This window comes from Jaculus jaculus, chromosome 10 (genome assembly GCF_020740685.1).
Source record: "Jaculus jaculus isolate mJacJac1 chromosome 10, mJacJac1.mat.Y.cur, whole genome shotgun sequence".
NCBI lineage: Eukaryota > Metazoa > Chordata > Mammalia > Rodentia > Dipodidae > Jaculus > Jaculus jaculus.
In genome coordinates this window covers 82,628,217-82,652,826 of record NC_059111.1, presented here as the reverse complement: position 1 = coordinate 82,652,826, position 24,610 = coordinate 82,628,217, and the positions used below count along the sequence as shown (strand labels likewise).

Genomic DNA, 24,610 nt, shown 5'->3' with positions numbered 1-24,610 from the left:
TAAGGAGATTAAGACATCCATGGAGATTAAATGGTGGGTCCAAACTAGCATCCCATCTTAAACAATGTTCAACAGTGTCCTGATCCTTTGAATAAATAGAAATTCAGTTATAATATGCCTTATTTTGACCAAGTGAGAAAAATACTACAAATGATTTAAACTGTGCCAATGCAGACTCAGTTCAAATAACCACTCAGAAATAAATAATGCAGACAACAGCCACTTGATCTGTCTTTTCATATGCAATGAGCTTAATAAAATAAAAAAGAACAAAAATATTCAGAAGGTGAAAATTTTGGCATAGTGAATACTAGGGAAAGCATACATACTGCTTAATGTAATTTTTTTGTAAATTACTAGAAGTTCTATGTACAAATATTAGAACATAACTAAACCAAGATATGAGTGGGAAAGATTTCTTTTATGCCATATTTTAAATTATCACATCTGGGGACGGTCACCCTTGCTAGCATTATGTGACGGGTGTTGTTTTTTGGATGGATCCACATGAGAAACTTTGGGGAGAGCTACTATTCCATAGCACATGGCACTATACAGGTAGAACAGAGGTCAGTTACTTTGATTGTCACCTTCCAAAAGGATTTATAACTTAACTTTCATTTAAAACTAACTTGATTTTGAAAAACAATACCAAATAAGAGTAATAGGAAAAAGTGATCCTATCCAGGTAATCAGGTATAACAGTGTAAAGCAATATTGCCCTCATTGGGTTTCAGTGGGTGGCAGCCTGACAAATTTTGTAGCTTTTGGTTTGGACAGATAAGCATTGTATTATTTATTAGTCTCACTTCTATTCCTTAGCATGAAGTGAGCTCGTTAGAACAACTATGGCAAGTTGTTCAGGGAACATGGACTTTATTGTAATTAATTTAGACAACAAAGGCAAAGCATTACACATCAGTTTTCCTTTCCTATGTAAAACAAAATGATGCTATCATTAATATAACTTGTAACTATCATTTCCCTTAGAAGTTGCTTGCATTTTAATGGAATGACAGGAATGACCAAAGAATCTTTACATTTATGTATGTATGAGTATGCATATTGTGGTACATACACACATTTCATTTCTAATACTTGAAACTACTTTTACAGATAAAAGAAAAGCAACGTAAATTTCTAAATTATCAAATTATGCTTGGTTTCACTTATTGCATATGATTTGAGATAAACTGAGCTCCCATAATACTTAGAAAGTATGCATGCCAATAAACACGATTAGAAAAAAAGATTTGTTTCTGTGAAATAGGACAAACCAGTGAAGAGAAAAGCACACCTTGAACAAACAATGAAAAGTGCACAAAGATATCTAAGATAATCTGTTAATATGCTCTGTATAGAAATTCAAAAATTCTTCACATGATCATGTGTATACTTACTACAAAATGCTTTGGGGGCTGAAAAAGGAAATAAATACAGATGAAACCAATTCTTCATTATCCAAAATAAGTCTCAATACTCACCATTTGGCAAACACTATAGATAGGTTCTTTTGTTCATATTTTACAAACACAAACCCATGAAATTTATAAATTAACAAGTTATGATGAACCAGGCTTGCAGAATGAGAAAGAGATCCCAAGCCTCTACATAAAGGCTATGTGACAATGTGAATTTAAGAGAAAATTGTTTTGCCCATGGGGAGAGCTACTATTCTGTAAAACATGGCCCAGCACAGGTAGAACATGAGTCAGTTACTTTGATTGTCAAAGAATACAAAGTGACTATCTTTTTTAAAATTATTTTTAGTTTGTCTGAGAACCCGCTATACCTGCACTGATTTCCACAGTGGCTGCACGGGTTACATTCCCACCAATACTGTATGAGTTCCTCTTTCCCCACACACCTTCACCTGCCTTTGTTGTCTTGATGAGAGCCATTCTGAGTGGGGTGAGATGGAATCTCAAAGCAGTTTTTCTTTTCTTTTCTTTTTTTTAATTGCATTTCCCTGAGGACTAAGGATCATGAACACCTTTACAAACTTTTATTGGCCATTTGTGTTTCTTCTTTTGAGAATGTTCTAGTTCACTACATCCTACCACCACTACATCCATGTTTAGTGCCACACTAGTCACAATAGCGAGGAAATGCAACCAGCCCATATGCCCATCAATAGATAAATTGATGAAAAAATTATGGTTAGTGTGTGTGTGTGTGTGCATGCACGTGTGTGTGTGCATGCACGTGTGTGTGTGTTATTTGTTTTATGTGTAAAGCAAAATGAAATAATAAAATTTGAAGAAAAATTGATGAGGCTGGAAATGGTCATATTAGTAGGATTAAATCAGACTCTGAAAGATAAATACTGCATGTTTTCTCTTGTATGAGTATTATAGAGTTTAGTTTTTTAAATATATGTGTATACATGTTTGTGTATGGGGGTGAGTACAGGTCATGGCACTAGAAAGAGAACCATGAATGGGACGAAAAGGACTTAAGGAGGTAGTAGAATGCATGACATGAATACAGAAAAGGGGCTACTGGGGGCAGGGTGGGGACTGATGGAAGGGGAGTAAAAGGTAAGGAAGGGGGGTGGGGACAAGGAGCAATGAAAACTAAGTGTGTATGAAAATGCTATAATGAAACCCATTACCTTGAATGCTAATTAAAGCAAAAGAACCTTAAAAACAACCAACCAACCAACCAGACAAACAATCAAAAACTCTCATAAAGTCTAAAGGACTTATGCATGCAGCTATTAAAGTAGCCTGACATACTGGACTTGGGACACAGGAAGGCTCGAGGCAAGCACTTACCAGCGCTGTCAGTAGGCATGTCGACTATCAGTTGGTCACTGTATTTCCCATATAAGCCATTAGTGCATATCGCTACTATTTGAACAACATAACTCATATTAGGCAGTAAGTTATTGAGGATAGCACCCTAAAAGAAAGATATTATAAATTACAAGAAGTATGTTATTTTAAAAAGGCTATGAACACATTTGTAGTTGTCCCACAAAACTTTCCCTCATTTTTTCCAATAGAAAATGTATGTACTTTACAAAAGAAAAGCTTATAATATGTTAAATTGATTGTATGATATTTGAAAATTACAAAGATACAGGGATACTATGTATCCTGGAGCCTTTATCAGGTTAAGTTTTATAATTTTCATATTTAATTAGTAGTCAATAAATTAATAAAATTATTATTTTAGGCAAATTAATGTATGGTATTTTCAAACAAGGAGCAAAATTAAAAAACTCAGTGACTCTCATGCTAATTTTCTTCTTCTTCTTCTTCTTTTCTGAGGAAGCCCAAGCTGACTTGGAACTCCCTGTAGCCCAGACTGGCCTTGAAATTACAGTGATCCTCCTACCTCTGTCTCCCGTGTTGGGATTAAAGATTGGTGCCATCACATCTGGCCTCAAGAATCTCTTTATTTTAACTGCAAGTGTGTGTGTGTGTGTGTGTGTGTGTGTGTGCGTTACCAGGTAGCAATATAAGTGGTATCACTTTCACATAATTTTGAAAGGAAAATATTTACTCATAAATTTCACTATTTCCCCATGTCAATATCTTTAGATTCTATAGAGCAATTAAAATATATTTAAAAATCATCTATTGTGTGTCCTTATGCTAAAAACAACAGTTTGATTTAAGTAGATTTCCCAGAGTCTAGCTGCCTGAAGTGACTAGCCTTCCTAGAGCCATACTTGATGAGGGTTTGCTAACCCACCTCAACTTGACCCACCTTTTGCTACCCAATCAAAGTCTAATATTGCATGCTCAGACTGTAAAGGGAATCTGTACTGCATTTTCTTTAATTCTTGTGCATGGGTGGACGAGGTTTGTAGATATTTTGTCTTATTCTGTCTTGCTCTATCTCCGAATAGTAATCAACTCACATTTGTTACCTAGAAATCTGATATGGAGAAAAGTCTTTAAAGCCCCTACACTGTTTTCTCTTGTGGCAAGATAGACAACATACAGCATGTCAACTCTGAGATGCCCACAAAAATTTTACAAGTATGATATCTCAATTAGGCTATTTTTCTTTAACTTGTTTTATTTGTAAAGCAAGGGATGTGTTAACATCTTCAGGTCATAAAGCTTATATCTATATCTATCTATATCTATATCTACCTACCTACCTACCTACCTACCTACCTACCTACCTACCTACCTACCTTTTATAATATTGTCGACAAAGTTCTGGTCTTCCAAGGGGTAAGCAAAGGCAAAATACACAATCATTTTTAAGATCTTACCTTGGAAATCAAAGTATAATGCTATCATGCATAAACTAATTCATCTTATAGTTACCAAGTCTTGGTAGCCATCTGTTAAAAATTCATGCTTGGTTTGGTCTTCTCCCTCCAGTTGCTGGTACATGACTGCAAACTTCTCAATCATGTTGTCATAAACCACTCGGGGTCTCTCCCAGGTGACAAGAAGGCTGGTATAATTTTCTGGGTCAGCCTGAACATTTTCTGGCTCTGAACTACAAACTTGAGAGAAAAGTATAAGTTATTGGCACATCTGTTGGCTTCTGGGACTTTAAGTAAACTCTGTGAAGATCTTTTGTTGATTTTTATTTAGATATCAAATAAAAAGTCATACTTTTGCTTCATGAAACTTGCTTGAGCTCATTTTTTATACCTAAATTTGTATCAGTCAACTCTTCATTATTACAAACAAATTCCCTAGGCAGACTACTGTACAAAAGAACATAGATTTTTCCTGGTTCAGAATTCTGGAGATCTGAAATCCAAATGGCATGGCATGGGCTGTGTGAGGGTCCCCTGAGTACAGCACATCGTTATGAGATGTGTACCCAGACAGTTTTTCTCCTTGTCCTGAGAAGGCCACCAAGAGCCAATCAAGGGTGTTTCATGTCCTAACATAGCTGCAGCACTCCCCCAGAGGCCCATCTTCTAAACACTACACTCTGAAAAGTCTCTACCTTCTTAGTCACATTAAATCACAAGAACTATAGCTCTTTTTTTAAACAAACCACTGCGTAGAACATGTGTTTGAGTGTATTTGGCATGTGAATTCATTTTTGGAAAGAAACAAACAAAGGGTATCTTTAATCTAGTGTCTTTAATTTGTTTGGTACCTGAAAAATGCTTAGCTCAGAACTAAGAGAATTTAAAATATAAAACATGGTATATTATTGGGAATTTTTTGTTATTAGAGAAGGCTTGTCATAATTAAAATTCCCTAACCCAAGAAAGCCATTTAATTATTTCTTAAAGAATTGACAAAAACCTTAAATGAATTGATTAATAATTTCAGGGAAGTAGAAGATTTGTCTCAACTGAAAAAAAATTGTGAAAGATGTTTCAAAAGTTCTTAAAGTGATTTAAGGTCTTATTGGGAATCATACCAAAAACTTAGTCCTGTTAGAAATAATCCTGATATTTCCTAGAATGTACAAATGATAATTTTGACTAAAAATGTTATAGCAGAGAAAGAGAGAGAGAAATCTCTTAGGAGAAATGTTAATTAATAAGCTCACAGACTTGGGCATTTGTTGTAGATACAAAGCCACACCATGAAGTTGACTGACATGAACCAATCACCATAAGTATGAAAGGTCAGGCACACAACTAAAACATGCAAGAAACATATCACGTCTGAATGTGACCCAAAGCCTTTATTTTTCTTTTCTAGTTTGTAGTTCATTTCATGAACACAGGAGGGCACCCACGACTAAATATTGCCTCTGTGAATTGAATTTTTTTATTCTCAGTACTATTAGCAATTTTAGAAGATGAACCCCATGATTTCAGTGATATATGAATTATTCATAAAATATTAATATATACTTTGAATAATTATATGGATAAATTTACCCGAGCTAAAAATAAGATTTTCTTCACTGCAAACCTGTGATGTTGTTCAGGGGGTTGCTTAGAGTAAGGTGTTCCTCTGAGGATAAGAGGACATTTCTTTCATTGTCACAAAACACATGAATTTAGATTAAATATATGTCCTCTTAATACAGAGTATTGTGATGGTACCTGTAGCACTTCTGCTATTGTACAGCAGGTGGCAGAAGACCATCAAACCATCTAAAAAATTATCAGGGAAGCTGGTAAACCCCATTTCCTCTAAGGAAACATAAATACATTTTCAGAAAGTGGAAGGTGTTTCTTGAAAACATAATCCCACTTTCTAGAGAATTGTAATGATTCAAAGTGAACAACACTCTAAGATGAAACCATTTTAAAATGCATTAGTTTAACGCATGGACACACACACATGCACACACAAATTCTTGAGAAAAATATAGACATATTCATTGAAAAATGCCACTGCACTCCTTTTACTGTGTTTTGTTTTTTGAGGTAGACTCTCACTCTAGCCCGGGTTGACCTGGAATTCACTATGTAGTCTCAGAGTGGGCTCAAACTCACAATGATCCTCCTACCTCTGCCTTCTGAACGCTGGGATTAAAGGCGTGCGCCACAAACCCGACAGCACTCCTTTCTGATGGGGCATATATTCTGTTGTTAGTCTTGATTTAGTATTGATAAAAAGAAGACTCTTCAATGGAGAGTCTGCCTTAACATAAAGTAAGACTCAACAATAAGATATGTATTTCTTTGCCATTTTGATTCTATTAGCTTGTTTAGGTTTTAGTTTCTTAGCTCTTTTTGCTTATAAGTCTTTAGGATCATCAATTGTTTTTAATAATTTGAGATTATATCCCAATCAAAACTCTATTATAAACATTTTTTTTGAACTGATACGACTAATGATATAAACCTGAAGGTAAGTCTTATCCTATTAATGGCTGAAATGTAGGATTTGCAGGGAGGAAATACATGTATTTTAGACTTTTTTTAAAATAAAAACTTGGGCTTCTGCATATAGTCTATAACCTTGCCAAAGAGTTGAGTCAGTCTTCAGATAAAAATCTAGTTAACTCCACATGTATCACTTAATGTTCAGACATAAATTTAGGAAATGAATATTACAAAGTGCTTAATATGTGCTAAAATTTCTATGTTTTCTACATTTTCTATTGAAATTAGTATAATTATTTTGTTAGAAGGACATAAAACTCTATTAGCCCATGAACTCTATACATGAAAAATCAGGGAGGGTTTTCACATTCCATACATATTTAGACACCAAATACATGTTAACATAAACCATAATTTCCTCTGTGAAGGACCCATCTGATGCATTTGCACAAGCTGCGTACAATCTGGGTCACAGTAATTCACTCTCAGGCAACACTGGCTGAGAAGGGAACCAGACTGATCCTTTCTCACTGCATGTTAAGTCACACAGAGTTCCAGAAAGTGATTTAGTACTATACAAATGCCAAAAATGTACTACAAAAAAATGTACCAGGGAAAATGAAAAATATCTTTTCTCAGAGAGTTATTCATGTTCTGACAAAACAACAACAAGAAGAACATGTTTTTAATCATCCACCTCTTTACTTGGTTCCATGCAGATGCAGAAGTGCTATTCTTGCCTGGAGAAAGTTCATTCCAAGTTCTAAGGTGTAATGAGTGTCTTTAGTTTCTAAGTTTTGGGTTTCATTCATAGAGCGATGTACAATAAAATAGAACAAATAACTCCTACTTTGACCAATTAGCTTGTGCTTCTCAAAAATTAAACATATTTGCTACTCAATGTTGTGAAAGTGTCACAGATATTTAGGTGGCACAAAGTGCTCTGGTTTATTATTTATCCTTTTATTGCTGTATAAAGAACCCCTAGAACATAAAAATGCACAGGACTTGTATGGGGGAGAGGAGTATCAAAAGATTAAAAAGCAAAGTACTGAGTGTCATGAGAATCAAAAAAAAAAAAAAAAAAAAAAAAGGAAATGCAGGAAGAAAAAAAACAAATGCAGGAGAAATACAAAGAAATTCCTGAGCTGTGATAAATCTGTTATCGAGAAAGTTGACTTAAAGCCAAGCATAGTAGTACATGCCTTTAATCCCAGCACTCAAGAAGCAGAGGAGGATGGATTGCTGAAGCCACTCAGACAACATAGTGAATTCCGGATCAGACTGGGCTAGAGCGAGACCCTACCTCCAAAGACAAACAACAAACAAAAAAGAGTTGATTTAAATGGAGTAGCTGGTTCTGGGTTGCCTTCCTTGCTCTAGAACTTGCCCTGAATAAAGACTCAGTCTGCAGTGAGGGGAAGATGGTGTCTACATGTCATGGAGCCGGGCTTTACAATTGGAGATGTGGAGGGGCATGGAGAGAGAGAGGACCCCATACTTGGAGAGTAGCTAAGAGCATGTCATTAGCTAACCCTGTAAGAGGTTTGACTCAGCTGTTTCCCACTGATTTGGAGTTCCATAATTTAGTGAGTGTCACACAGCTCACAACAAAAATGTTTTGTGAACAAACACTCACAAGCCAGTCATCTTTATGAACTGTTGAGTCTCATTAAAAAATGTGAAGACAGTCTCTATGATGACTACCACGAGAAACCCAGACTCGGAAGATAATCAACAAGGTTGTGGTTTTTCCTCAGGAATGTCAGCTCTTATTAAGCTCGTGTGAGCAGACAGACACAAAGGTTACATATGACAACTAGTCCAGTCCTGTCCCCATTTTGCACTTCTGAGTGATGACATCATTCCCTTTAGATAAACTGTCAAAAGAAATCTCTCAAATTCTATTTACTTCACTCTCTTCTACAAAGACAGAGTGCAGCTTCCTCAACAACTCAGCTTGTTCTAAGCCTTGATTCACTCTCCTGAATATAATGAGAGCCTAGTACTTACCTACATGTGACTAATCAATACTTTCTAATCTGAATTTCAAGATATGAACATAGCTTTTATATATATATATATATATATATTAATAATATTTTATTTATTTATTTGAGAGCAACAGAGACAGAGAGAAAGACAGATAGAGGGAGAGAGAGAGAATGGGCGCGCCAGGGCTTCCAGCCTCTGCAAACGAACTCCAGACGCGTGCGCCCCCTTGTGCATCTGGCTAACGTGGGACCTGGGGAAGCGAGCCTCGAACCGGGGTCCTTAGGCTTCACAGGCAAGCACTTAACTGCTAAGCCATCTCTCCAGCCCGAACATAGCTTATATTATGTATGCTAATGTATAATTTATCATGATACTTTGCAGGAAACAGTAGAAAAGTTGTGATGGTTTAAATACCTTATGCTACAAAGACACTCCCATCATGCTAATATCTTGAAAAGCATACTCTATTTTATTGATTTAAAACTTTTACATTTAATTTATTGCAATACTAACAAATATATGAAGGGCAACTATAATTCTATTTAACAAATTATTTCAAAATAATTTTAAAGTGCAAATTTTGAATTTCATGCCTTAGTCCAATTCCTTGCTTCTTTTATGTATGTCCATGTGATAATAATAGTAATTATGAGTCCACAGGACATTTATTTTAAGGCATACTACCATTTTTTAAACTTCTGGTCATTGAAGTCTCACAGAAGGTGACCACTTTGAACTTCTCATTTTACCAGTGAAGAAACTAAGGCCTGGAGATGTTAAGTAACTTGACTTTTCTTAAAAATTTAATTTAGCCGGGCATGGTGGCGCACGCCTTGAATCCCAGCACTCGGGAGGCAGAGGTAAGAGGATCGCCATGAGTTCGAGGCCACCCTGAGACTACATAGTGAATTCCAGGTCAGCCTGAGCCAGAGTGAGACCCTACCTCAAAAAAAAAAAAAGGTGAAAAAAAATTTAATTTAATTTTTTTATATAAGCAAGTGTTGGTGCTGGAATCTGAAGACAAATGTTTAGCAGGCTTTTTCTGCCCTGCTTCACAATGGCCCTTGCTTTTCAATGGGAAAGTTTTCCTAGTATATTAAGGTGCAACATGAAGCCATCTGGTGCTTGGAAGGCATAGGATAGATTTGAACTTTGCCTACTTTATGCTGTTGCCATGGTTATTCACATATCACACTTCAACTTTGACCAACTCCTTTAAGATCAGAAGGTTCTATTCTATGACTCTTAGAATTGACAATATCCATTCCAGAGTGCTGTTTTCCTGACGAACACCCCATTCCAAGATTTCAAAATGAAGTCCCTTTCTAATATATGTTAGCTCTGCATAAAAATGGAAACATAGTGGGTTAAAGTTCTGTTATGGTATGCACATCCATACCATTAATTAAATTGACTGTAAACGTGAAAGTAAATAAAAAGCCTGGACTTTCATCTCACAGGATGTACATGGAAAGACAGAACTCACTTGTTGTGCATTATTTGTTGCATATACTTAAAATCCATTTTCTCTAATGCATTTATTAGATTACATTATTTATTAGATTCTATTATTTATTAATAGAGATGTTTTGATAATTTTCATGTGAGTTCTTATTTCTTTCTTATTTATAATATTAAATATATAAATATGCCTTGATTACCAAAACATAAGAATTGGATGGTATTGTATATATGTAAGTGGAAGAACAGATTAATGGGGGTGAAAAGGCCCAAGTGAGGTCAGGGGAAGAGATTGAGTGAAGGGAAGATGGAGGGAGGGCTAATCAAAATCTAAGAGGATATAAATAAACCATATGGAAACCTACTTTTTTGGACAATGGAACACTCAGGAGCCATAGATTGTTACCAGAAAATTTTTAGCGCCAGGGATGGGATACCTTCCAATGAGTTGTTGGCCAGGGAAGTCCCTGATGCCCCTAAAACAATACAGCCCATTGCCGAGGCCCTTGGTTTTCCACAGGAATAGATGGTGAAGACTCCACACACTTGGGCTGCAACGTCACTGAGAAATCCTGCTGGAATTGAGCTGAAAACCTCCTCCATGAAGACCAGCTCACAGAAAGCTGAAAAAGCCATGCTGCATGCAGCACAATGGGAGACAGAGAAGTCACCAGTGAAGATACTCCACAGTGGACACTGCAAGCCTTATATTTGGCCAACAAGGCCAATGAACAAATGGGTGCAATAGTGGCATGTCTGTTATGGGGGAGACCAACTGCCCTCTAATTTGACTGGAGGCCCATTTCGTGGGAGGGACTACATCCCTGATACTGAAAATCTACAACAGGGGAAGTCATGAGTCCTAGGGGTGTAATGCCTGCTTCTGTCTGGCTAAATGTATGTACTATGCTCTTCAAACTACTCAGTAAGCACTTCTCTTAATGTTCATACCCATATATTAATGCTACTCTCATTTTTTCATTTAGAAAACTTCATTTTCATTAGAAAACTTTCTCTTTTCAGGTGGCAGTGACCTTGGGATAACTCAGAAGGCATCATGGTACTGAGAAGTGACAGAGGAGTGCTCAGCACTGCAGTATCTCTATCGCACTTTCCAAGGCTCAGGGTCTAATATGGAAGAGGTAGTGAAAACAATGGAAGAGCCAAAGGAAGGGTAGGACTCCTTACAATGTGCTCCTCCAGACAAAAAAATGGCCTGGATATCCATGACGTCACTACCTGACACTACCTACATAAGGCCATCATAATAGGAGGAGAAGATGAACATCAAAATAAAAGACTGATTGAGTGGGGGAGGGGATATGATGGAGAGTGGAGTTTCAAAGGGGAAAGTAGGGGAAGAGAGGGAATTAGCATGGGATATTGTTTACAATCATGGAAGTTGTTAATTATAAAAAATAAAAAAGAATTTGTGTAAATAAATTCTGACTAAACAATATGATACTACATAAGAATTAAAAATATCTTTTAATGACATTTATGCAGCTATGTAAAAAAACTAACAAGACCTAAGGTATAGTTTATGTGATACAATAGCTATAGTTTAAAAGAAAAGTTTGGAATCATATTCACTAGAGTCCTCATAGCAATTATATATGAATGGTGACATAGAGAATTTTACTTTATTCTGTGTGCTTACCTGTGTTTACTACTTTAAAAATAAACTGATATAATAACTTATTTTCACACTACATATAATAAAAATTAAACCCTGAATATAAAGTCAATCCTCAGTCATTATCACATTCAGTTCCAACAAATGGAAGAGAGATAGTATATTCATTTTTAAAAGATCTATCACAGGAGCATGCATAACATGGTGAATGATAAAATAACTACTTATTTAAATGCAAATAGTCATGATAGAAAACTGTCCTAGGTTTGAGCAAAAGCACTCAAAAGTTCTACAAAGATTCACAATTCCCCTTTCACAACTCCAAATAAAAGAAGCAAGCCCAAACTTTCTTTTTATAATTTCAGTAAATACAGAATATTAAACAACTGAAATCTGCAAAAATAATAATCTTCACATGCTAAATGTACATTATTGTCAAATATAATAATTATAACTAAGGAATACTAACTTAAAATGAGAAAAGTGAATTATTTATATCTTTTTTCTTAGTCACTGAGGAAACTGCTTCTTAATTTCATTATGACACTGACCCTATGTGGTTAAAATGAGATCTTTCTTCCCCCGGAACCATACTAATTGTGTACATGAACTGTATTGTGGATTCTTCTGAAGGGTTTGAACATTTAAAATTTTTTAAAGGACACTCAACAAAGACTTGACTCTGACCTGTATGGAACTCTAAAGACATCCCTTTCTCCTGTGCTTACTGCCAGGAACAAAATGCTCTTTATAACTCAAATTCTCAAGGAACAAATGATTCTTGACCCATTCATCCATTCTTTCTTCACTTGTCAAGAAGCCAGAGGGCTCTGTCTATAGGACAGGGACTTTTTCAGGTGCTAATTCACTGAATTGGTAAGATGGGAATCTACCTAGAAAGTGAAGCGAATGCACAAAGGCCACTGAAGTGAGGCATGGGAAATACAGGGTCCTGCCTGTGGGTAAAGGGCCATGATTGTCCAGCATAAAGAATTGTCTTCAGTGATGGAGAAATGAATATGATGCAGAGTGGGGGCATATGGAGTAATTCATATGTCAAATGATATTTGACTGAATATTTAACTGTATAAATGAGACCATCCAACAGACATAACCCGTGTTTGCTAATAAGCAGATTTCATGAAGTTTTTTTTTTTAAATTTTTTATTTATTTATTTGAGAGCGACAGACACAGAGAGAAAGACAGATAGAGGGAGAGAGAGAGAATGGGCGTGCCAGGGCTTCCAGCCTCTGCAAACGAACTCCAGACGCGTGCGCCCCCTTGTGCATCTGGCTAACGTGGGACCTGGGGAACCGAGCCTCGAACCGGGGTCCTTAGGCTTCTCAGGCAAGCGCTTAACCGCTAAGCCATCTCTCCAGCCCTCATGAAGTTTTAAAATAACAAACAACCCAGAACTCTATGTAACCAGAAGAAAAACGTGCTCTTTATAAAGTCTGACCCTTTAGTGAGGGGTGAATCTCAGTAGACAGAGGTTCCTTTGATAAGAGAACACTGAGGGTCTTGGAGCAGGACTGGGTAGACAACAGGACCTGAGGCCAAGCTCTCTCTTCCACCTTGGAAGGGCATAAAGACAGGGATGGGATCAAGGGAACACTGGAGGGAGGCCAGGGTCCTGAAGCCCAGCGATGGAGACTGCAGAGGAGGGTACATTTCTGATGACAAGACCTTGGAATAAGAATAGCTGATCTTAAAGACACAAAACTGTAGAAACAAGTCCTATTTTGAGAATCTTTGCTGTTTCTAATAAAGGAATAATATCTTCTAAACAATGTATTCTAAAGTACATGCAAATGTTTTGGTGAGTTGTTGAGTATGTAGTCCCTCGTACCGCCCCTTGCCCACAGACATCTAGTCACAGCCCAAACATCCCAAGACGGTTGCTGTGGTCGTCCTTGCTTGAAGAAGCTGGGGAAACAGTGTATCTAGGAACAAGTCCACAAAACAACAAAGTGGCCTGTGGCATACATTCTGTACCTGTAGGCTTCTCTAATTGGAATGAGGGAGTCTATTTCCCATACCTTTTTTTTCCCTAGTTAGCTCTAAAACTCTAATTATTTAGGGACCAAACTACAGAAAACACAAGTGAGTGATAAATATTTATTATTATCCTGATAGTCATAAGAGTGCTGTCCCAGGGATGTGAGATACTGCAACAACATATCATATAATCTATAGACATAAGACTGATTCCCACAATTGTCAATCAGGAAAATTATTTTCCTGGATTTTGGGGCCCTCATATATCCACTGTAACTCCAAAGTCTGAGTCGTTTGGAGACTGGTGTTTCAGTTTGACCTTAAAAGAAACAAAGCCCTCCCTCAAAAGCCAATAGCTTTTGTTTTATTTTTAACTTCATGGCCATCAATTTTATTAAAACATTATGTTCCTTTATAACATCAAGAAGAATTGAGATAGCATTGGAAGGCTTTCAAATTAGAGACATAGGTTCAAATGTTGACTCCATCCCTTTCTAATTATGTAAACCAGAAAGTACTCAGTATCAGCTTCCATAGTATACTACAATAAAATTGTGGCCAGCATCATGAAATGGGTGATGTGAGATTTAAATAAAATACACCTTGGTTCAAGAAAAGATAAACTCATGTAATACTTGGTAGCTATTATGTACTTTTAAAAATGATTTTGACAGGCTGGAGAGATGGCTTAGTGGTTAAGTGCTTGCTGGTGAAGCCTAAGTAATCTGGTTCGAGGCTTGATACCTCAGGACCCACATTAGCCAGATGCACAAGGGGGCACATGTGTTTGGAGTTCCTTGGCAGTGGCTGGAGGCCCTGGTGCACCCATTCTTTCTGTCTCTCCCTCTTTCTCTCTGTCTGTTGCTCTCCAATAAATAAATAAAAATAAACAAAAAAGAAAAACAATTATTTTGAGCCTTTAACACATAACTGTGAAAGCAATAGACCTACATTAATTCAGAGTTACAAGTGAGTTTACATATTAAACAGTATAGGGAATACCCATCCGGTATTACCTGACATGTTTTAATTACGGAAATAGACTCTTTTGGACAGGTAGAAAATATTTAGTGAATAAGAACTTTGGTTTGTATTAACAATGGAGGTTAAAAAGAGAAAAGACTTAGTGACTGATGTCATGGGGATGAGGTATAGCAGGGGAGCCATGTATACAGGCAATGACCATAGTGTGGCCACTCATATGAACTTGATGCATGGACTACCTGGGATACTGCATGAATCCAGGAGAGCATATTTTATCTTGAATGCTATCAATAACTATGGTGCCTCCTTAATGTGTACTCCTGTGCCTGGGCCTGGGCCAGAGACATGATTGAAAGAATGATGAGTCAGAGATGGTCTCTCAGTGGAGACCACTGTGGCCTGATGAATCTTGAAGAACAAGGAAGAGGCCAACCATGGACACAGTAGGGAAGATCATGCCATTAAGAGGTAATAGTATCTTAAATATGATCTGTGAGAATGTGGTACTCCATATTCAGAGGTCCTTGTAGCATTTGGTATGAGAGAAGAAGCTGGTTGGGTAGACGTAAGCTCTAGGATTCATAAGCACCAGACTGGTCCTATATCAAGTTGCAAACAGTATGGATTTTATTCACAAAGAAATGAGGATCCACTGAAGGATTCTAATAAAATGTAATTGATGAAAAAATAAAAAGACATTGCTGAAATTTTATTATTTGGCCTCTTGTATTTTTAAAAAAGGAGAAAATATATCCAATGTCTTTTTTCCTAACTAATTGTAATTGTTTATTTTTTTAATTAAGTAGGTTATTATAATATTTAGTATTGCTTAGTGAAATATAAATGCTCTTCATCTCCTTGGAACAACTTAATTTGAAAACTAGTGTCACATTAAATATAGCTGGTTAGCTATTTGTCATTGTTGTCCTAATCTTTTTTGTTGTGGATGGGAAAGAAATTCTTATAAACATTGGATTAAAGTAATAATAATATCCAGTATTAAAGATTAATCTTCAAAAGAAGTTGATTATTAAATTAATGCATTCATGAAAGATAATTGAGTGCAGGCCTGAGATCAAAGATGACCATCTACTTGGGAAAGCTTTAGCTCCTCCCTTCCCCCAAGTAAAGGCCCCCTCCAAATATTTCATTGTGAACTAGTACAACCTTGGTGAAGTCAGAAAAGGACAAGCAGCTGCATCCAGTTGAGTCCTTTGGATATTGTTAAAGGCTCCTGACTCATGTCATCTACAAAAGGCACATGTAATATTCCAGAGGACCCCAACCTCTGCCATTTCTCTATTGGCTGGGTCTACCAAAGACAAACTTATTTCCTTCCAAAGAAGGAAACTGGGGAGAGGACATTTTAAATTGTTAAAAATTCTGTGTCATGATATCAATTCATGTTTAGTGCCAGAGTCTTCTCCTGGGGCCAGCAGAAAAGACATATGCACTTCAACACTCAAAGCTTATGACAAGGTTCAGTTCAAATAAAGTTCTTTAGTAGGAGCCCCATTTCTCCAGACACAAGTGATCTTCTTAAGATCTACATACTGCAGTTTCTTATGAACTTCTCTTTAATGGCTTTTAGACCAGGCACATGCTATAAAGTGAATTTGGAGGAAGTTATGTGGTGTTGGTGCTAATTATTTTGGGTTTTGAAAAACTTGATTCTTCTATCTTTTTTTCTTGAATACTTCACAGAGGAATCATGGATTTTTAAAATTCCCATTTTATAGGTAACCAATATTTTGGGGTGTTGAATTGTTTGCCTACTGCTTTAGAAATAATTAAAACATTTCAAACACTCTAAGTCTTAAATATTTTCTGTTATACCACATATATTGAGTCTGTGAAAATGGGTTTAGAAAAGTATTTCAATACATACCTGCTTCATGAATCTCTTCCTTCCCAGTATATGAAGAGAACACCTGCCTAGAGAACTTGTACTGCTGTTCTCGAAAATTGTTTTGTAAGTAATCCATCAACATGACATACCCAGACTGTTGCATTGTAAGGACTTCACAAAATACAGCCAGCTAGAAAGAAGACCAAATCATTTAACATGCTTGCTTCCATGGCATCAGTAAATGCTTTGAAACAGATATTCCATAGCAACACTGGAGATAATTCCTTTAAATTGCTTCAAATGACTTCATTTATATGAGCTCTCAAGATTACCTGGCTTTCAGAGATGCTAACTGTATCTTTAAAAACAATCCATTCAACTGTGTCTGTGCAGGGAGGAGATGTCAATGAGCCATTGTAAATGTAATACTTGTCAGTTGAGTTTGGCAGAAGGTTCAGCAAAACGAATGGATCTAAGGCAGCCTGCTTCCCTACAAAGTAATAATATACAGCTCAGCTAGAATCTCAGCACTTGAACTTAGTTATTATGAAACAAGTACATATGCTTTGCTATTTAGTCAGAACTGAAAATTTGAGAATACATATATATATATATATATATATATATATATATATATATATATATATATATATACACACACACACACACACACACACATACATACATACATGACATCTATGACAAATCAGACATACCCAAAATTATCTTAAATATTATTACTATACTATTGGATGTCTTATCTTGTAACATGATGCTGAAAAGAATATTATATATAAAAGATAATGGAAATATAACATCATCTCAGTAGACAGCAGTTTAAAAGATACAAAGATTCATTTCCAGTTCAAGGAATTCAATAGCAGAAGCTTATTCTGATGAAGATTATTTTCAAAAGCCTATAATGAGCGCCATATTTTAAAATGATCTACTGATATCAAGAATAACACAAGGATGTCCTGTTATACCCACTTCAAGTTAACAGTAAATATGAAGGAAAAAAAAACAAAACATTAAGTGCAGTCAGTAAGAAAATGATGTAAAACTGATTTAGTTATGGTAACATAGCCTATAATCACAGCATTTGGGAGGCTGAAGAGGGAAAGCATGAGTTAAAGGCCATCTTGAATTACTCAATGTTTCAATAAATAAATAAGAAACAAAATTATAAAAACTGTATAGGAATAAATGACAGCATGACAATAATCAAATAGCATGACTAAGCAAAAATTTTAAACAAAATTTATGAACTAAGAACTGTTGTAATTCATAAATGAATCTAGCAGTCACTATACACAAGATCAATAAAAATGACAAAAGACATCAAATATAAGAAAATCTGAGAAATGGAGTATCTATATTGAAGAAAAATCTTGAAAGAATGAAATGAAACATTAAAAAATGTAAGAAAATTCAATAATGTGAACAAGGTTGATTTTCCACACATTGACTTTTAGGTTCAATAAAATTTTAATCAAAATTCCAGGAGGGTATGTATATGAGTATGTGCTAAGTAAATTGATAATGAAAATTTAAATGAAATCCAAAGTTAAAATGATCTTGAACAATAAAAAGCTGGGGAAATTTCATTACCAGATAGGAATACCTATCATATAAAGTTGTGGAAATCTAGAGAGAGAGAGAGAGAGAGAGAGAGAGAGAGAGATATCTTTGTACAAAGCGAAGAGCACCAAGCAGGAGGAGAGAAGACAGATCCACACAATCATGGTCACTTGATTTATGACTGAAAATTACTAGATATTGTGGATTGTTGGTCTTTTCCATCAACAGTGCTGAATTGACTGGCTATGCTCAATGGAAAAAAGTGAACCTTGACTTCCTGTTCATTCATTCACTCATTTATTCACTTTTGAATGCTAGAGATCAAACCTAGTACATTGTGCGTGCATCCTGAGCCTGTGATTATTCACTGAACTGCACCTTCAGTCGTTGACTCCCTTTTTTAGATTACAAATGCTAACAATTCTAACCAGTGTAAATATGAAAGCAAATGGACACCTTTAGAATATAATATAGCAAGTTATATTCACATGAGGAGGCTGAGATTTCTGAAGCATCACTCACACAAGAGTTAATTATAAAAGAAAAATAACCAACAAATGATTCCTGTTATGTTCAAGAGCTATTCAAAAAAAGTCACTATTAAGACAGTAAAAAAGCAAATCAAAGAGTTAATGATACATTCTGAAGACCATGTACTCACATATGCATATATAGTCTGTAAATGTATACTCTTGTATATGAATATGATTGCACTGTGCCTAACATAATTGTTACATTTTCTGGTTTGCATTTCTCCAGCAGTGCTTGTCTACAGCAGTGAGCAGTGCCACGGCCACATGTTTATGTGCCTGCCCTCACTCCTAGATGCAATAATTTGTTGACCAGCTAGATCTCATTCATTTTCTCAACCTTCTAACTACCCAGCTCAATGCATGTCCTCTGCCCTGTCTGGGAGATTTTGGTCATTACCCAGTAATTCCTGAAGCCAATTTAGTTTAAATGAGGTGGTGCCTTATTAGCATCACCTGGAGAGCTTTCAAATAACATCAAACCACAGACTTTACATTACTAGAAATAAAATCTCTACAAGTGGAGCCTACCTAGGCATATACATTTAAAATTTTTAAATGCATCTTCAGGTGAGGCACATGAGTACGAGCCCCAGTAAAATGAAGCCTTTTCAAGGTTTTCACCAGTATTATGAATAACTGAAATTTGAGGTAACTAGTTTCAGTTTGAAGTAAAGACTGAATCTTAGAAATAGGATCCTGGAGGCTAGGGAGATGGCTCAGTGGATAAAGCAATTGTTACCCAGTTCTTCACAACCAAGTTCATATACCATGCCCGCCCCTCCCCCCCGCAAAAAAAAGACAGAAGCTGTGGTATGTTGGCTTCTGTCAGTCTGTAGGTCTACTATGAGAAAGCAGGAAGAGTCAGGATCCTAGAAGCTTGCAAAAGGAGCCATGTACAACAACTAGAAACCGACTCAAAAATAAATAAATAAATAAAATGGAAGGCAAGGACCATCCTGAGTTTTCCTGGGACCTCCACAGATTCACCAGGGCATGCACACACCTGCCCTCACACATATGCACAACATGAGCACACATGCATGCGCGCGCGCGCGTGCACACACACACACACACACACACACACACACACACACATTAAATGAATTAAAAGTGAGAAAGAAATAGAAACCTAGATGGCTGAATTGACAGTATCACATATATCAACTTAAGTCTCATATTATTCCATTAATGAGCTCAAGGAATATTTGGGTCAATGAATTAACTATAGACTTCTACAATGTGCCACACTTTCTTCCTCTGTCAAGCTAAGATCATCCAAATACAGGTTCAAGTTCTTAGGAAGTGAGGAGAATGTTTATTTTTAATTTGTGACTATTTTCCAGTTTCCAGATTCATGCGCTGAAATTTTTTGTGACTAAGTCACCTCCATCTGAACCATAAGTAGATGAACTTGTTCCTTTTTTTGGCAGATACAAAATTTAAATTGCAGTACTGAAAGTGGAATGTACTAATTGAATAAGAAGATAGAAATTGACCACTTGGGAGGAAGTGGTGGTTGCCAGAAGAGCTGGAGGCCAGGGAAGGGACGGGAAGGAAAAGGCTTGAGACTTAGTAAGGGCATGAGCAGAGACTGTCCTTAAAACGTGGACAGAAATGAAAGGGGAAAATAAAGAAAAAACAAAAAGAATCAAAAGAAAGAACTTTTGATTTTTCTTTTCTCTCTCTAATATAGAATCCAATCTAATCTTCTTGGTGCATATGCCCATAATTTCATGCTGTTTGCTGTTGTTTGTGGCTGCTATTTGCATGTTTATGCTACACTTCTGACCAGACATCACAAGACCCCTTGATTATAGTACTGTTATATAATTAGGCAACTATAATTGTACAGTGACATTTGTGACTTTGAAAATAATCCATGAGATGGACATGGTGGCACATTTCTTTAACCTTAGCACACAGGAGGCTGGGGTCTGGAGGTTGCCGTGAATTTGAGTCCAGCCTGGATTACAAAGTGAGTTTCAGGTCAACTTGGTCCAGAATAAAAACCTGCCTCAAAAAAAGCAAAAGCAAAAGCAAAACAAAACAACACACACACAAAAAAAATCTATGAGCTTCATCTGTAGAAAACAATCACATGAGACAGAATCACATCTGAGCAAATGCCTCATTTGAGGCCAATCACTCTTCCCTGAAATCTAGATAGATGATTCAGCAGACAACTGCTCAGATCCTTCCCTGCGGTAAGATGTGTGGGGAGGGGACCAACCAAATAAAGATCACAATGCACCCAAGGACTGGAGAAGAGTTACTAGGTACTCAAAACCAACTGTTACTTAGGATAATGATTTTTAAAAGTTTAAAAAAAATTTTATTTATTTGAGAGAGACAGAAAGAGGGAGAAACAGGTGGTGAGAAAGAGAATGGGTGTGCCAGGGCCTCCAGCCACTGCAAATGAGCTCTAGACACATGCACCACCTTGTGCCACCTGGCTTATGTGGGTCCTGGAGAATCAAACCTTGGTCCTTTAGTTTTACAGGCAAGCACCCTAACCACAAATCTATCTGTTCAGCCCAGACAATGATTCTTTTTTTTTGTTTTTTGTTTTTTCGAGATAAGTTCTCTCTCTGGTCCAGGCTGACCTGGAATTAACTATGTAGTCTCACAGTGGCCTCAAACTCATGGCGAACCTCCTACCTCTGCCTCCCGAGTGCTGGGATTAAAGGCGTGTGCCACTGTGCCCAGCCAGATAATGATTCTTAAAGTGTAACATCAAAGCTGCCTGTGAGGATTGTTCAGTATACAAATTTCCAGGCTCCATTTGTGAATAAGAAGGCACCATAAGACATTCTGAAGAGACCTTCCATTTGAGAATTACCAATAATATTACCTGGATGTGTCTCTTCCTGGCAGCTAACTAACAAATCTCCTTTCTGTGTGCTCTGCTTGGGGAATAATAATAGCTTATCTTTGTATTACTGTAAAATCATCACTTTGCTCTCATTGATAGTGTGATGTTTAACATAGGGTAGAAATGATGGAAGGAAAGAGAAAAATAGGAAAGAAGAGATAATGGAAAATAAGCAGGAATGCCTCTTGGAGAGGGATACAGGAAATGAATAACCAGTTCACGTCGTGATATTCTATTCTGAATGGTATTTGCAGTGTCATTTTTGAATAACTTACCTTACAGGGAGAATATAGAACAAATCTGGAAATCTGAGTGCAGTTCCAGAGCTGCCTTCAATCCTCAGGTCATTGTAACAATGTCAGGCAGTCAAAACTGGGAAGCTTAATTTACTGGGTACACAGGGATTTTTCTAGGCTCTGAACGTGATCTAGATGTAATTCTAGAACTATCAAAATCTAATTGTTTAAGTTTAGAATGATTTAACTTAATTAGGAAGAGGCAAACATTCAAATCAAGGTGGCAAGTATTCTGTGTGTGTTCTGACATATAACTAACATGACACTCCTCAATGTAGTACAGCACACTCTCTCAACAGACTGGGATATAAATCCTATGAGCTGTATAACTCCGTGTCCTCTATGTCTACACTGGTAGTGGGAGTTGGTAGATATGGACAATTTGGGGCTTTGATGACATAAAAGGTGAGCAGCTGGTATATAAGAAGCTGGGCAGACAAAAGAAGGAAAGACAGCAGACCAGCATCTGTCCCTAGCCACTCAAGACACTACTGTGTCTCCACATGAAGAGCCAAGCTGTGGGCAGAACCATGCTGCTAGCGAATCACAGTCTGGGTGTGTGTGTGTGGGAGTACTATGTGGCAGCAGGAGCTATGATGAAGTCCCTTCCTTGGGTTATAGACAAGTGATTCCAAAACAAACACCTGTGTCAAGGAACATAAGTAGAGTTATTCTCATGTGCACAATATAACTGAAAGATCTTGAAAGAAAGTGGAAAAAGGTTACCAACCCGGTATTGATATCTCTTTTCCTTGCCTCTCCAGGCTGATGGAAAGCTTGCAAATATTTTAAACTCATATTTTACACAAGTTTAAGTGCTTTAATTCAACATAGATATCTTCCTTTGGCCTGGATAGAATCTAATTTCTAACTTAATGAGAATTAAGTGTGGCTGATGGTACTCAATGCTGAATTTTGCATTAGATCGGCTGAGGTAGATGTCAGCTTCACCTTGCTTTTGATTATATCTTTAAAAAAAAAATTGAAAAGTCCACTGCAGGAGTTCATGTGTTCCTGGCTTCTGAAAATTGTAGTCAATTCTGATCATCAAATGTATTTGACCACAACGAACCAATCCTTGGTCGAGCATCTGCTTTCAAAATTTACTGTTCCCAAGAGAGGAATAATCTTCATTTTTAAAAATGAGAACCCGAAGGTGCACTAGTATAGTTTTTGTGGGTGCTTAATATAAATAAAATAGTAGTAATAGGCTTTTAGTCTGTTGCCAATGATGTGAAAAGCATTTGCTATTATAACGCACAAGATCCATGAGATAGTAAGCAGGTACATGCATCTTCCTGCAAAAAATCTTACCTCCTCATCAGAAAACCTCAAAGGAATGGATTTTAACTTGAGTTCCTTTTTTACTTTATGATTTAAGTTTTGTAAAATTAGTTGGCTTCATATTAGAAGTCAGTCATTAAAGGGACATGCAATGCAGAGGCAAATAAATTTCTTAAACACATAATTAGATTATTTTCAAGAATGAATTGAGAAAAGTTCAGCCTTTAATTTATATTAATATTTTATAATTTTTCTATCACAAAATTATCTGATAAATTGGCTTAAGTGAGATGCATGCATTAAATTTGAGAAGTAATATATTCCCTTTTGCTCTTTAGAAAAAGTGATTTTGTCATACAGTAAAAATCAGGATGCATCCAAATCTTGAAAAGTATCTTTTCTATGTAGCTTACCAAAGCGACTAACACTCTCAATTCCATCTATAATGGCTTTGTAATCCAAATTGTCTTCTATTCCAACCTGTCGGATAAGAATGTCACACTTAAAACAGGATCAAACAACTGACTACTCAATAAGAATGTAAAGATCAATGAATTCCATATTAAGTATAAATAATATTGTGTTCTAAATACTTTTTTTTCCACAGCAAGGTAAAATCAACTAAAATAAACAAACAAAAATCAAGTAATATATTTTACACTGAGAAAAGTAACATTTAAAATGCTATGATTTAGAGTTGCTACTATCAATTATGACATTTTCCATAAACAAATGAGCTCATCTGGGCACTCATAGAATAGCTAGCTCCAGTTGGAAGAAACTAATCAAATTCATGAGTATGGCTCTTCTTTTCAACATACCAGCTGAGGAATAACTCCTTTTGAAAATGCTCACCAGTTATCACTGTAGTTGTGAGCTTTTCAGTTTGTAAAATGTATGTTTTAATATTCAACATTAATATTTCATGTGATTAAAAAGGAAAGAGAAAAAGGGCCCCAGATGAAACTAGGAATAATTGGGGAAACAAGCAAGTGTGCTGTTCTCTTGGTGAACCTGGTACTAGCACAAGGGTGCAGGAGATCAACACAGAGAACAGTCAACTCCTACCAAATCAGATATCCAGAGACACAGAGGCTCCCAAGACCTCATCTCTGAAGCAGACCTAAAATGAACCCAATGTGGCTCAAGGAAATTTGCGGAAGAGGGGGTAGAAAGAATGTCAGAGCCACATGTTGGGTCATGATACACAGAGACATTTCCTCTTACCCATAACTGATGGGTAACCCCAACAAGGAGGGTCCAGGTGGAGGCGGGAGGACAGGTAGGAGGCTAACAATGGTACCAACTCGAATGTATTCACTGAGTACCTGAGTACAAGACTAAAAAACAACAACAACAAAAAAAGGAATCAGAACCAGGCATGTTAGCCTACATCTTT

General features: G+C 36.5%; 1 protein-coding gene across 5 annotated transcripts in view; it reads right to left on the bottom strand.

Moving 5' to 3' along the window:
* The window catches only part of Ptprz1 (protein tyrosine phosphatase receptor type Z1), a 174,416-nt gene that overhangs the window by 61,460 nt on the left and 88,346 nt on the right, over nt 1-24,610 (bottom strand). For all 5 annotated transcript variants that reach the window (XM_045160208.1, XM_045160209.1, XM_045160211.1 and 2 more), the window contains exons 6-10: nt 23,625-23,691; nt 16,978-17,135; nt 16,685-16,835; nt 4,290-4,474; nt 2,778-2,904 (exon numbers count right to left, since the gene is read on the bottom strand). In XM_045160208.1, the coding sequence (XP_045016143.1) occupies nt 2,778-2,904; nt 4,290-4,474; nt 16,685-16,835; nt 16,978-17,135; nt 23,625-23,691 (688 nt within the window). The remainder of the gene's footprint in view (nt 1-2,777; nt 2,905-4,289; nt 4,475-16,684; nt 16,836-16,977; nt 17,136-23,624; nt 23,692-24,610) is intronic.